The sequence below is a fragment of the Chaetomium globosum genome, genomic scaffold (assembly GCF_000143365.1).
Source record: "Chaetomium globosum CBS 148.51 scaffold_3 genomic scaffold, whole genome shotgun sequence".
In the NCBI taxonomy this organism is placed as follows: domain Eukaryota; kingdom Fungi; phylum Ascomycota; class Sordariomycetes; order Sordariales; family Chaetomiaceae; genus Chaetomium; species Chaetomium globosum.
In genome coordinates, this window is record NT_165978.1 from 3090945 (window position 1) to 3103480 (window position 12536).

The following is a 12536-nucleotide window of genomic DNA, read 5'->3' on the forward strand; positions in this document are numbered from 1 at the left end:
GATCATCTCTGCGTCAGCTCCCCGGCACTGGACTGAAAGGTAAAATCAAAATGAAATGAAATAAAAATAATAAGTAAAAACGCAACCTTCGAATGAAAACCGTTGCACCGTGCACACGCTGTCTAAGAAGGCGGTTTACTGTGTAAGGTAACCAGGTCGTCTGGGATGGAATGGTGGTGTGGTGACGACAGGTGTAGGGGATCTGCGCGCGATGCTGCCAAAAACCACCCCAATGTCCGTTGTGGTGGGTCGAAGGCGTGCATCAAACCGCCCTTCCATCTCTTTTTTTTCCTTGGGTTGGCTTTGTTATCTTGCGCGCATCAGCGGGGTTTGCCGGGCTCATTGCGCTAAGAAAAGCAGTTGGGAGGGGTTTTCGTTAGCCCGTGACGAAAGGCTTGCTTCGTCAGCTTGGTAGCAAGTCTATCGGGGAGCGGGGGGCCGGGCAACTGTTTTTTTTTGCTGGTTGTTCTAGCGCGCTTCTGGCGTGCGTTCGTCGGGCTCCACCTTGTCTCTCTCCCGTGTTCGGTTTTTTCTGGAGTTCCATGTTCGGCTGCTACTTGGCCCAATTCCGCATTGCTGCAAGGCGATCCTCGGCCCTCGTTCGTGCATAGTCCCCACCACACTTTTGGTCAATCATTGTCGATCAACTTTCGCGGCTCGAACGAGGTAACGAGGGTCGGCGGTCCTGCCAAGCTCTTGCGCATCTTCCTCGTTCTGAATGGGGAACCGTTTGGCGAAGGGCAGCAGGGGATTTTCGTCGGGGGGTTGGCATCAATGCAGCATGCATCAGGCCGATCAACGATCAGCGCGCCGCGCGCCGCGTGCTAGCAACGCTTTCCTGCATCGAGACATGGTATGGTGAATTGTGGCGGGCAATCAAGCACTTTTGCGTGGGCTTTCGTGGGTGCGTGGCTGATGTCATGGAGCTAAAGCGTGCCAGTCCGGGCCAGCTCCCGACGGGCGAGCGGCGCGGCAAAGACCAGGCGAGACAGGCTGGCAAATCAGGAATGGGTTTGCGAGTTGGGCTGGGACCCTGGAACCCCCTGCGAACTGGCCCGAGGCAAGGCAAGGAGGCAAGAAACAGGCGCTTGAGGATCTGAGATGGAGAGTCGCGCTCGTGCCATGCCATGCCACATGCCAACAAGCCAGGATCATGGATGTGTGGGAAACAGCAGCAGCAGGTTCGAGACCGCAGCATCGAAGCTGCTAGCATCGGAATCCCGACCAGCGTTGCCGGCTTGTTACCTTGCGCCACGATGGGAAGATTGCGCATCGTTTGACGCACAGCAACCCGACTCGGATTCCTATCACGTCCACAGCCCTCCACCAGGTACCCATGAGTCCAATGGGATACGCGCCAGCCCCGTCTTGCATGGCCTCTTCAATACTGGCTGACGACTCACTCACTAGGAGCTTGCTGCTGCTGACCAACATGCTAGACTGCGTTGCCAGTCGTGTTGGTGTAGCTGTTGTCCCCCACGGCGCCACGACGGCCCCATTGCCCAATGCGCCAGATCTATCGTTTCACGGATCGCCACAAACACGGGATTTGGGCCACTGTCACACATCAGCAGCGACATATCCACACATCCCCCCATTCCGTCATTCCCACTCCCGTCCGTGCTGTCCTCCGCCAGGGCAAGGCACGACTCGACTCTTCGGATGACACGAGACCGCCACATGTCAAACCGAGCAATCCACACACCACGTTTTGTCGTCCCGTACCAACTGCCGTTCCATCCAGAGATGCAGGGATCTGCGAGGATCATTGCGCCTCGCTTGAGGAATTGGAGGGAAGGTTGAGAGTCCACCATTGCCAAGATGCAACTATTTTTCTTTGCTGCTGCTTTGCCCGCCGTTTCCGCCGACTTCAACATCAGAGATTATCGCAGTGGAACCCCGATGACATGCCCGAGGTTCGTGGAGCGGACATACCGGCGCGCAGTTTGTGGCGACTCAGGAACTCGCTCCTGTGGTTTGATTGCGTTCGGAGCACGCTCTCAAGCAGGCAATCAGCAATGTGATGGAAATTCGAGCTGAACAAAAGACCCCTCTTCGGTTTCTGCATCCTTCGCTCTTCCCCGGAAGATCGTCATCGTGATCGCCCGCTTTCAACGCCTCTCAGGGAGTCAGAGCAAGGGCTGAAACGACGGCGTTGTGCGTGGGCGCCGAAAGGCCCGTGAAGATCATGGCGCTAAACTAAACTTAACGATGACAAGCACGGAGCACGCACCACCACCCGTTCCCGTACCCATGTTCTCGGGTCTTTCGCTTGTGAACCCCTACCAACTGGAACGCCAGACCGACGAATCCAAAGTCGCCGACCTCACGAGTCAGCGGCTAAGGATCTTGGAGGCGGGTTTGGGGAACCCCCCCCCCCCAATTTGCACCACTCGTTAGTTATCACCTCGCAAGCCCAATCTCGTCTCTGCATGCATGTCTCAGACGCGCATGTGTCCCGTGCTTGCCCTCCCTTCTTGTCATCCCAAACCGGTCATCACTACACCACGCCAAGGCAGCTGGCGCAGGAGGAGGACCCCGCGAGATTTTTGGCAGCATGGGAGCGTGGGATCAGCCGACATGCCGCCATCACATTGTGTGATACGCGGTAAAAATAGGTGTGGTGGAAATGAAATTGGGACGCGCCCGGCGCCCGGGAGGGGATCCCTAGTGCCCGCCGGGAATGGCCACGAGCAATCTTCCCACGTCGCCGATCAGATGGGGTGCCTCGGATCGAGATTCGATTCGCCGGCTCCGGGAGGTTTGCCCTCCAGCAAGGCTGGTTGCCAGCCTCGTGCCCGTTTTTGCCATGCACCAACAAGCCAAACAAAAGAGAATGGTGGAAACAGTTCCGTCGCCCCGAATGTGGATGCTGGTTTTTGGCTTCAGCATTCGGCGGCCGGATTGTGGGACGGGGTTGGCGTTTCAGACGCGCCGTGTCAAAGCCCGCTTTTGACACGCCGGGTCGGCCAGCTGCCGAGGTAAGGGGCTGGGTAAACAATTCCTGGGCCTGCCCATAGCTAACCCTGAATCAGGACTGTCGCGCGAGAAATGGCCAAGCGACGACAGACACGGCAAACACCACACCCGGGCCGCTTGATTGATGCAGAAGGCCGATGTCCGAGACGCTCTTCGCCAAAGGCTTATACTTTTTCTGCTTCGTCACCCAGTCTCTCGAGACGGTGAGTCGGGCAGCCCTGGTAAAGGGGGGTCCAAGCGGCAGCGGCGGGTATAAGCGGAGTGTTTAGCCGTTTACACGGCCAACTCCGTCCGCATGAACGTAATTTTGACGACTTTGATGCTATCGCTGGAGGCAGCAACACCAGACACCCCGAGAGCGAAGATGTGGCTCCACGCGAGAGAAAGGAGTCACGAGATTGGAGCCCATCCTCCCCTCTGTTGCCATACGGGGGGTCCCCTATCGTGCCATTCAGCGCTCAGGGAATCGAGGCATCCCCCCAGGATCGTTGCCAATCGGTCAGATCGTCGGGAGCGGTGTATCGATCTCTTGACTGTGGCTACCTGTAACCATGGAAGTTGAGGGGATGGCCAAAAAAGATGCATGGGTAAATCGCATGAAGGCAACCACAAAAAGTTCGGTTCGAGCTTCCAAACCAGGCATGGATGAGATAAGAGCCGAAGAAACCCACCAGCGATCACCACAATCTCGGCGGTTCCTGATCAACCGCAACGGTCTCCACGTTCTCGTCGGCAAGGCCGCCACCCCCAACTTGCGAGCCCCCTGCCGGCGGGCAGGGACGAAAATCGCGATCATCGCGCGAACCGCTGAGTCTAGACGGTACCGGAATCCCAGGCCCCTGCCGCGATGCATTCGTCTCGAACGGAGTTCCTCCCGGCCCCCCTGCTCGACCCGGCAGGGGGGAAAAGAGTCAAGATCGTCGTGGGAGCCATCCTTCCGCCCTCAACCCTGCTAGGCGTCCAAGGTGACCCCGGGGGAGTCTGGACATGTTACAGGTACTTCGGTCCTTTGGGACCAGGGCTTCGAGCAGCCAAACCTCGCCTCATGCCCTCGCAAGCAAGGTACGCGACAGACGCGGGTGCTGGAAGCGAGGCTCACCCGCAGAGATCACCAGCCGGCCGGATCGCTCCCCGTGTTTAAACGTAAACATGGGTTGTTTGTTGCTTGCCCCCTGTTGCCGGAAAATAAGACTGCTTTGGGCTACGCCTGGGGCCGAGAAAGGGCAAAAAGTGCGGGCGGGTGAGAGCTGAGTTGTTGCGATACGCAGGTGTCGGTCGCCATGGCGAGTTCGTATCCAGACTGGAGGTGAAGCCACGTCTCCGAGGGGATGGTTAACATCTGGGATCTTGATCCCAGGGGTAACTGCACAGATGCCGGAGGTAAGCGTCGTGAGCCGCCTTGAGATCGCCGTGACTGTTGGACGAAGGAGAGAAACGGTCAGCCGCAACGGGGGAAGGGGGACGGGGGACGGGGGACGGGGGACGGGGGACGGGGGACGGGACACGACCTCATGAGTAACTCAGGGGGGAAACACAAACACACACAGGAACACGTTAACAACGGGCTTGGTGAAAACGCTCGCTTAACACAGCACAGCACACCCGCGTCAAGCAAGGCTCTCGTCGTTGCCGAGCTCGCCGTTGATCTTTACCGCCCGGTGAGTCGGTAATACAGACGGGTCGAGTAACTGACGGTGTGCTGGTGTTGAAACGATGAAGCAGGCTTTGGCTGTGTTCGTGGCTGGTTCGCTCAGCGAATCTCAGCCACCATCGCCGCCCTGTCGGCTTGTAAGGGAAAAAGGGGGCAGAGAGTCCTGAGTTTTTGTTGCTTATACAAGGTAAGTTATTTGCTGTGAGGTTGGCCAGAGCTACCTAACTATCAGAGACTTGGGCCTTGTAAATATTTGCTCATATGGTGGTGACGGATAATTACTGATTCGTGTGTAGGCGTGTTCCTCTTCATCATGTCCTCCCCGTTATCATGTCGTCGTCCTATTTTTCAGCCTCTTACCCACCCAAGGTTTCTCAATAATCAGTCTCATCGTTCCAGTACAGCGTCTCATGAAAGACCCTAACGCCGCAGTTAGCCTCCCTCCACATCTCTCAACTGGCGAGGTTGAAAGGAACACAAGGGCAAAACAAGTCAAAACTCACTCTGGCCCCGTAGCGTAAAAGTCCCAGTCAAACCTGATCCGGATAAACTGCTGGAGATGGCTGGCCACCTTGATGGCGCCCACGTCGGTAGGGTGCCACTGCGGCCCGATGTCGTTGTGCTGCATGATGCCCGTCGTGTTGAAGTAGTGGACGAAGGGCTTTGCCTTCTTCCCTGTCTTGGACGTCTTCTTGGTGACGCCGTCGTAGATGGTGGGGTTGCGGAGGTAGGCGTCTGAGTTGAACCTGTTGTTGCGTTGCGAGGTGAGTTGTTGGGTTAGGTTGGGTTGGGTTGGGGGTTGGGTATGCGCACCACTTGATCAGCTGGTAGATTTCCTTGACCCAGCCGTCGGGAGCGTTGGGAAGGTATGTGTTGCCGGACTGGTAGAATCCTAGCCAGAGGGACTGTAGAATGGCATGTTAGAATATCTCTGGCCCTCTTGGAGTTGGTAGGGGAGGCTCACCATGACAATTACTTGGGCCTTTGGATACTTTCCGTGGACGCCCTGGATGATCTTGGTCAAGGCATCAATGTAGGCTTCGGTTGAGACGTTGTTTGCCTGGTTGTGGTCATTTGTGCCAATGTTGATGACCACAATATCAGCGGCCGGGTGCTTCTTGAAGTCCCACGGTTCCGGGTCGTCTACATTGTCTGTGAGCGTAGGTGGTCACAAAAACCGGGAGACCTCAACTTACCACCATGAATCACAGAGGCGCGATAACTTGTGTCGGCGGTGTAAAACCACTGATGAACCTGTCCCTTAGGGTTGCCCCAGCAGTCCTGGTCGGCCGCACAGATTCCGGGATAAGCGGTCACCGCAAACTCCGTGTCGCCCAGACCGGCCCCGAGGCCACTTCGCCATGTCAGTCAGTACCATACCACCGTCGAAGCAAGCCGGATTGAACATACTAGCCCCAGCTTGACAAGCCCTCGTAGGTCGTGTACATGCCGGAGGCAAGACTATCGCCAATCACCTCGATCCGACGGCCGAAGTCGGGAATCTTGATCAGCTTTTCTCCAGCAGCCACATGGACGGCATCAATTTGCACGCCGTATGCCCAGTTCGTCACCCGCATCTCAAAAGTCCAGGGGTTGACGGGACCGGTCTCGCCTGAGCCTGGGGTTTCCGGGCTCACCAGCAGGTGAGTAGCTCCGGCGGTAATGTTGGTGAAGGTCCAGTCGAGCCCTCCGATACGGTAGCCGACCAGGACGCCGTTGTCGGTTAGGTTCCCGAATGAGACGGCGACCGTCTGTCCGGTGTAGCCGAACTTGATGCCGGGGGCTCTGATGATTGTTAGCTCCTTGGATTGTTTCCTTGCTTTAACGGATGTCCACTCACGACCACCAAGAGACATGTTGTGAGTCCCACCGCCCCTTGTAAGATATCTCGGGGGCGTTGGGCGGGTACGTCTTGAACGAGTGTGCGGATCGGTCAATGCGAGTATCCGGGAAGTTAGTCTCTCTCACTTGGCCATTCTGAAGGATAGTTGCGGACACGCGCGAGACAAGGGCAAAGCCAAAGATGGCCAGTGCAGATAGAGACACCATAGTTTAAACCGGGAGTAATCTCAGATCTAGTCTCCTATCTCAACTGCTGGGAGCGATCATGCTCAAAGCTCTACTTATACATGTCATCTCCCCGCAATTCAACGATCGTTCATTGATGGAACTGTAACTCGCGGTGATGCGGGGGTTGAGTCGGGAATGCGGGATAACGGGATATCGATGCCGCAGCCACGCCAACTCGGCTCCATGATAGAGACTTCTAGCCGACATTCAACGGTGAGGCAAGGGTGAGATCTGGGATACAAATGGGTTCCTTCTGACCGAGCGTAGTGGTTTTGGGTGATTGGACCGCCTGCAAGCCGGGAACATCTGCCTACAGCAGTCAAGTCGTCTGGAAAGAGCGGCTCGTTGACGGGTGAGTCCGGTGCGGGACCTGCATGTGGGATACAGAACTAGAAAAGAACGACTCTGCTAGGCGAGTTGGTGCTCGGAAGGGGCGTCTCCGGTCTCCAGTGGCGGGCACCTTCTTCGTCCTGCACTGCCGCGTGTGGAGGGCTGAGAAGTTCGAATCCAAGAAGCTCCAAGACAACTTTAAGACAGTTGCAATAAGCGCTTTTGTGGGATAGGCACCAAAGGTTGAATCTGGTTCTCGCCCGTGTCAGTGCGCTCCAGAACATCCATATCACTAACCAAATCCGCCAACTGCCGCCAGGGTCAATTGGTCAGCCCTACGGATAGATTACTGGGATACTGTGTCAGTGTCACCAGTGGACCTACAGAACGAACGGGCCGAATAATTCACCCTCCAATGATCTTGAAATCGTGCTGATAGGCACCGGTAGGCCACCAAGGCTGTCGGTTGAAGACCGCGAGAGAATACAGCGGTGGATAGGTGCACCTATTGTACCTAGAAGCTTGCGCTGGCAACTCGTCCCGGCCTTGTTGGACGTCGCTCGTCCATGCACTGCGGCTGCGGCGCCACGAACCGGGATCCCTCGTCGTTCCAGAGAGTCGGGGACAAATCCAGGCCGCCTCAAAGGCCGAGTGGCCGCATCTGCGCGACCGCTGCGGGTGAAGAAAATTGAGGCGCATTCCAGGCTAATCTACGTCACCCGAGACCTCCGGACATTGCTTTCGCTGTTAAGCCATGATTCTTTGCATCACGAAACCCAATGTCTCGTCTCACTCACCCCGATCCAGACCCCTGTCAATGTCAAAGCTTCTGTCCCTGTGGGGTCTCGTGGTGTCCAGCAAGGGGCCCAGATGGGATTCTGCAGCCGACGGGAAACTCGACAACTTCCATGATCAACGCCAATCGTCGTGCGGTCGGTCACTTGGGAGACAAAAACCATTGGTCACCAATTCAACGGCATCACCTGCATTCTCTAAACCCTAGTCGCAACCGCTCGAATTCCGAAACCACTTGCTCGCTATCGACGCTTTTGACCGAGTTTTCACGACACGGCTCTGAGACGCACGTCACGCAATTTGCACGAGTTGATCGGCTTGGATTCCCTTCGGACGCAACCCCAAATTAGTGTGGTCCAACATCTGACCGTCACCTGATGTGTATCCCGCGTGGGGAAAGGCGGTATAATTTAAACCCAACCAAAACTCTTTAGCTCCGATCTTGAACCAGGAGTCGAAAACGCCGCCGCGAATGTCTCGGAGAGGTTGAGGAGCCATACCCGACATAGAACAACGGAAATATATATACGAGGGCACTATTTCGCCAAGTTACGGACGGTGGGCTGGGCGCGGCGCAACACATGAACGAGACGGCCGGGTCTGGTAACTTCGTTGGGCGTGTACCACAAGAGGAGGAAAGGATATTGGGACGGCCACGCATCGCTGCGATCGCTTTTCGCATCCGGCCCGCAACTCTCCCCTGCTTCTCGACACTCGTCCGAAGCGCTGCTGCCGTTTCCTAACACCTCGCACAAGACCGTTGCACTCGCCTGTCGGCCAAGCTGTTATGGCATCGATGCAGTGACCGACACTGCCTGCGGAACGATGACGCCGAACGAGCCCAAGACGTCGCCGACGCTCGAGCTATCGGTGTCGCATTCACACCCGCCAGCAACCGGGGACCTGGGTCTTGAAGCGAAGCCACCGCATACCCCGCAACCTTGTTCTCCCACTGCCGTAACACGGTGCGCCGTTCCCCTGGCCGGGAGACATTAAGGTTAACCATCCCGCGAATACAAACCCCAGCGGCGCGCCGGAGGCGCTGAAAGTACACTTTAACAAGGAGAGTAAACTTGGGTTGGTCTTCGCAGGGCAGGCCCGGCGGCTTTCGGGCGACCATCCGGACTTCCGCTAGCGCTCCTCCTGCGTCGATCGGCAGCATAGCAAGTAGATCCGGGCCGAGGGCGGCAACCGCGAGGCTACACGACAGTACTAGCAGCCAGCCGGGATCGGAGCCTCAGCTCTTGGTGTGACAGCCACCATGTCGTCGCAACAACCCGCTGCGGATCCCAATGCCGTGCCAGACACACATCTAGGGCTGACAGAAGACCAAATCGAGCTCCTGCGGCATGGACAGCAAGCAGTGGCGGCGGCCGGGGGCGCGGGCTCGACGTCATCCCGCGCCGCGAGCCGCGCTTCGTCCCAGGGGATGCTGATGATGGACAGTTCGTCGCTCAGTGCTCTCGGCCGCCATTTTGACCGGGTCATGCAGTCGATCCAGGAGCGGCTCGAGTACCTGATGGAGCAGTCCCAAATCGTGACGCTCAGCGTCTACGACCGCGCCGGCAACCTCATCGACAATGCCGACGCCGAGATTGCACGCTACCACGAAATCATGGCGCAGATCGACGAGCTCGAGCTGGACTTCGACCGTATCGCCGGAATTCGCGAGATCGTCCGGGGCTTTCGCCAGAGGGCCGAAGAGCTGGAGCGCGAGCTGGAACGCGCCGGCGGTGGCAGCTCATCGAGGCGACACGGCCAATCGTCGCGCCGGAGCCATGGGCATTCGAGTAGCTCTGGGAAACGCCGTGGTTGATGCGAACGAACTGCCGTGGCTGATACAGCCATGCGAATGAGAAATACACACGACCTTGGTCCGCATTAGAAGAACAGAACATACCGGTCACGCGACCGACATTGGTACAGAACGGGAGGATATGTGAATGGAATACATCACCTAGGCGGGCAAAATCACGAGCTGGCGGGTTCATCCTCGGCGGGAATCAACAGGACCATCACGGTCGAGGAACCAAAACTCGGGACGATGCAACGAGCGCGTGAGTATATAATGATCGGCGGCAGGTTGGGCTGCTTACACTCAACTTGGACAATGTCTCGGCAAGACTGGGTGGGCCTCGCGGCCGAAACAAGACGGAAAACTAGCCTCGCGGCTGCGATTGATCGATTTTAATAACTCTCCGGTTTGGGTTTTTTGGACGGGTGGCATTGGGCATTGGCCACCCTTGCGCCGGCCGGAGGTGGCCTTTTGTTTTGTCTGTCTTTCTGTTTACACAGGTCACGACTTACGTCACGTTACGAGGCTGTTATGAGTTTTGGTGTTTGTTGTTTCTTATACCCTATTTTGATTCGTTCGATTTGGTTGGCTCGTATCGGGCTTGTCTTGTTGGGAAGTCATCTGTCTGTGCCCTTGCAGGTCATCTCCAGTGACTTTATGGAGGGCCGGGACAAGATGGGGGGTTTTGAGGATTCCTGTATCATATAGACTTCGAATAAACATGATTTCAACGAGAAGGCTCTCGACGGGACTAACTGCTCACGACGGACTACGCGAACGCGAGATGGACTCTCAAATGTCTCAATTCTCAACTGCCAGGATTCAAATGTGTATATATACATAGCCTTCACTTGCGTTAATGCAACTGCCTGTCCCCAGATTATTACGAGCAGCCATAACCCACCTCTTACCGAGTCAACCTATCCCATCACATCTTAAAGCCATCAATCCCTTTCACCCATCCCGTCTTATAGCATCTATTCCATATCCTCCACCACATACCACATCCACCCCGTTCCATTCCCACATGATCACCCACCAGGATAACAAACCCTAACCACCATCCACCCCACACCACCTCTCCCAACCCCATCCCATCAACATCGCCCACCCACCCACACCACCACCAAAAACATCCACTTCAACCAACCAATTGACCTCCCTTCCAAAAGCCCCATTAAGCAAGCAAAACAACCCCATTCCCCTCCCCGACCCGTCTTCTAAACCTCCCCGCCGCCCCGTCCCGCACGCGCTGCTCCGCGTCCAGCTTCTCCTTGGCCTGCGCCGCCAGCTCCTTCATGTCGTGCCGCACGCTCTTGGCTAGCACCCCGCTCCAGCCGTTGTGCGGCTTGCACTTCTTTCTTGGGGCACATGTGCGGGAAGTCCGGGTCGGTGGTTATGGGGTTGGGGGATGGAGGAGGGTTGGGTTTGTTGGGGGGTTGGGGGTGGTGGTTGTTGTACCGTTTGTGGTGGCTGTGGTAGCCATTTGTGCCGTTTGTGGTGGTGGCGGGAGTGGGAAAGTCCGGGTCTAGACGGCCTGTCTTAGAAGATGGCTTCGCCTTGAGGGGTCTGCAAGAACAGCGAAAACTGGTGAGTTGCCGAGACGGTATCAAGGCGCGTGTCGTAGCCGCAGAGGTCCTTGGCCGTGCCCTTGCCCGCCGCGATGGCCGCCTCCCGCTGCTTCAGCGCCAGATCGATCAGCTGCAGCATCTTTTTGCAGAGGACAATCTCCTCGCCGAGCTGGTAGCGCTCCGCAGCCGATGCCGTGAGCAGCTCTTGCTCCTCGGGCGTGAGGGCGCGTGATGACGCCGGGAGGTCCCAAAAGTTGGTCGGGGTAGAAAACGGGGCCTTGCCGAGGTGCCAGGGGCTGGGGGCGGGCAGGTCTGTGTCTCCACCATTTTCTGGTTGGGGCGGCGTGCTGGGGGCATCGAGCAAGCCCATGAGCTGTTCTTGAGTGAGGTGGTCGGGCGCGGATGTGGTTTTGTCCCGCGGGAGGGTCGCAATGAGCTGTTCCCACCAGGCCTGGCAATGCTCGGGCGAGCAAAAGATGCTGGGATGGACCGAGTCGTAGATACGGGCGGGCTCGACGCAGTCGGAAAGCGAGCACATCTTCTTGTAGTGGGTGGCATAGCGGCCGCCATCGGTGCAGTTGGGGCATATGTACTTCTGAACTAGCTTCTCGCCCGTGTGCTTGTCCATGCCGATGCATTCGCCGTGGAACCAGTCCTCGCATCGATCGCAGGCTATCATGAAGCGGTGGTCATCGGGCCCGCGGCAGAGGCAGTAGGGCCCGCTGTCGGATTCGCTCGAGTTCCCGCCATCTGCCGTCTCAGCGCCGCCGCCCTGCTTTCCTGAAGCATCCTTCCCAGCCTTCTTGGGGCCGCCACCCCTGCCCTTCTTTGCGCCAGCGCCAGGACGGCCGCGTTTTGGAGCCTTGACGGCGGCAGCAGTTCCCTTCTTCTTTTTGGGAGCGGTAGTCTTGGGAGTCATGTTGGTTGTGTTTCCCATAAGCGTGTCTTCGCCTATTTCTTGATCGATCCCATTAACGCTCGGTGTAGCTTGGCTTTGTTCAGAGTGAGGAATGGCGGGTGAAGAATGCCTTTGCTCGACCGTTTGGCTTTCTCCTTCCGCAAGTGGTTCCTTTTTGATTGATGGTAACTCCTGCTGTGGTTGGCCGCCGGCGGCCGCCAGGTCGGGAGTGAAGAAGGAGGATGAGAACGCCATCATGCCTGTGAAATCCAGTTGCACATTATAGTATATGGTATCAGCCTGTCAATACAAGTATCACATCCGCACAACCACCTTTACACAATAGGTACTTTGTTGTTTTGATGGGTTAAGGCCATGAGAAATTGTAAGGAATGGTTGTGAAAGGTGAATCGCGATGCTACCTGTTACGGTGATGTTTACTGGGTG

At 56.9% G+C, this 12536-nt stretch overlaps 3 protein-coding genes across 3 annotated transcripts; 1 reads left to right on the forward strand and 2 right to left on the reverse strand.

Moving 5' to 3' along the window:
* Positions 1-5129: 5129 nt before the first annotated feature.
* Positions 5130-6486, reverse strand: CHGG_06307 (uncharacterized protein; the record flags this gene model as incomplete). Its single annotated transcript, XM_001222401.1, has 5 exons — positions 5130-5376; positions 5444-5535; positions 5595-5773; positions 5827-5984; positions 6041-6486. The coding sequence occupies 5 exons, from the start codon at positions 6484-6486 to the stop codon at positions 5130-5132; spliced, it is 1122 nt and encodes a 373-aa protein (XP_001222402.1).
* A 2600-nt stretch (positions 6487-9086) lies between these two features.
* On the forward strand, positions 9087-9641 carry CHGG_06308 (uncharacterized protein; the record flags this gene model as incomplete). Its single annotated transcript, XM_001222402.1, has 1 exon — positions 9087-9641. One exon carries the CDS (start codon positions 9087-9089, stop codon positions 9639-9641), a length of 555 nt encoding a protein of 184 aa, XP_001222403.1.
* Positions 9642-11162: 1521 nt separating this feature from the next.
* On the reverse strand, positions 11163-12110 carry CHGG_06309 (uncharacterized protein; the record flags this gene model as incomplete). Its single annotated transcript, XM_001222403.1, has 1 exon — positions 11163-12110. One exon carries the CDS (start codon positions 12108-12110, stop codon positions 11163-11165), a length of 948 nt encoding a protein of 315 aa, XP_001222404.1.
* Positions 12111-12536: the final 426 nt, after the last annotated feature.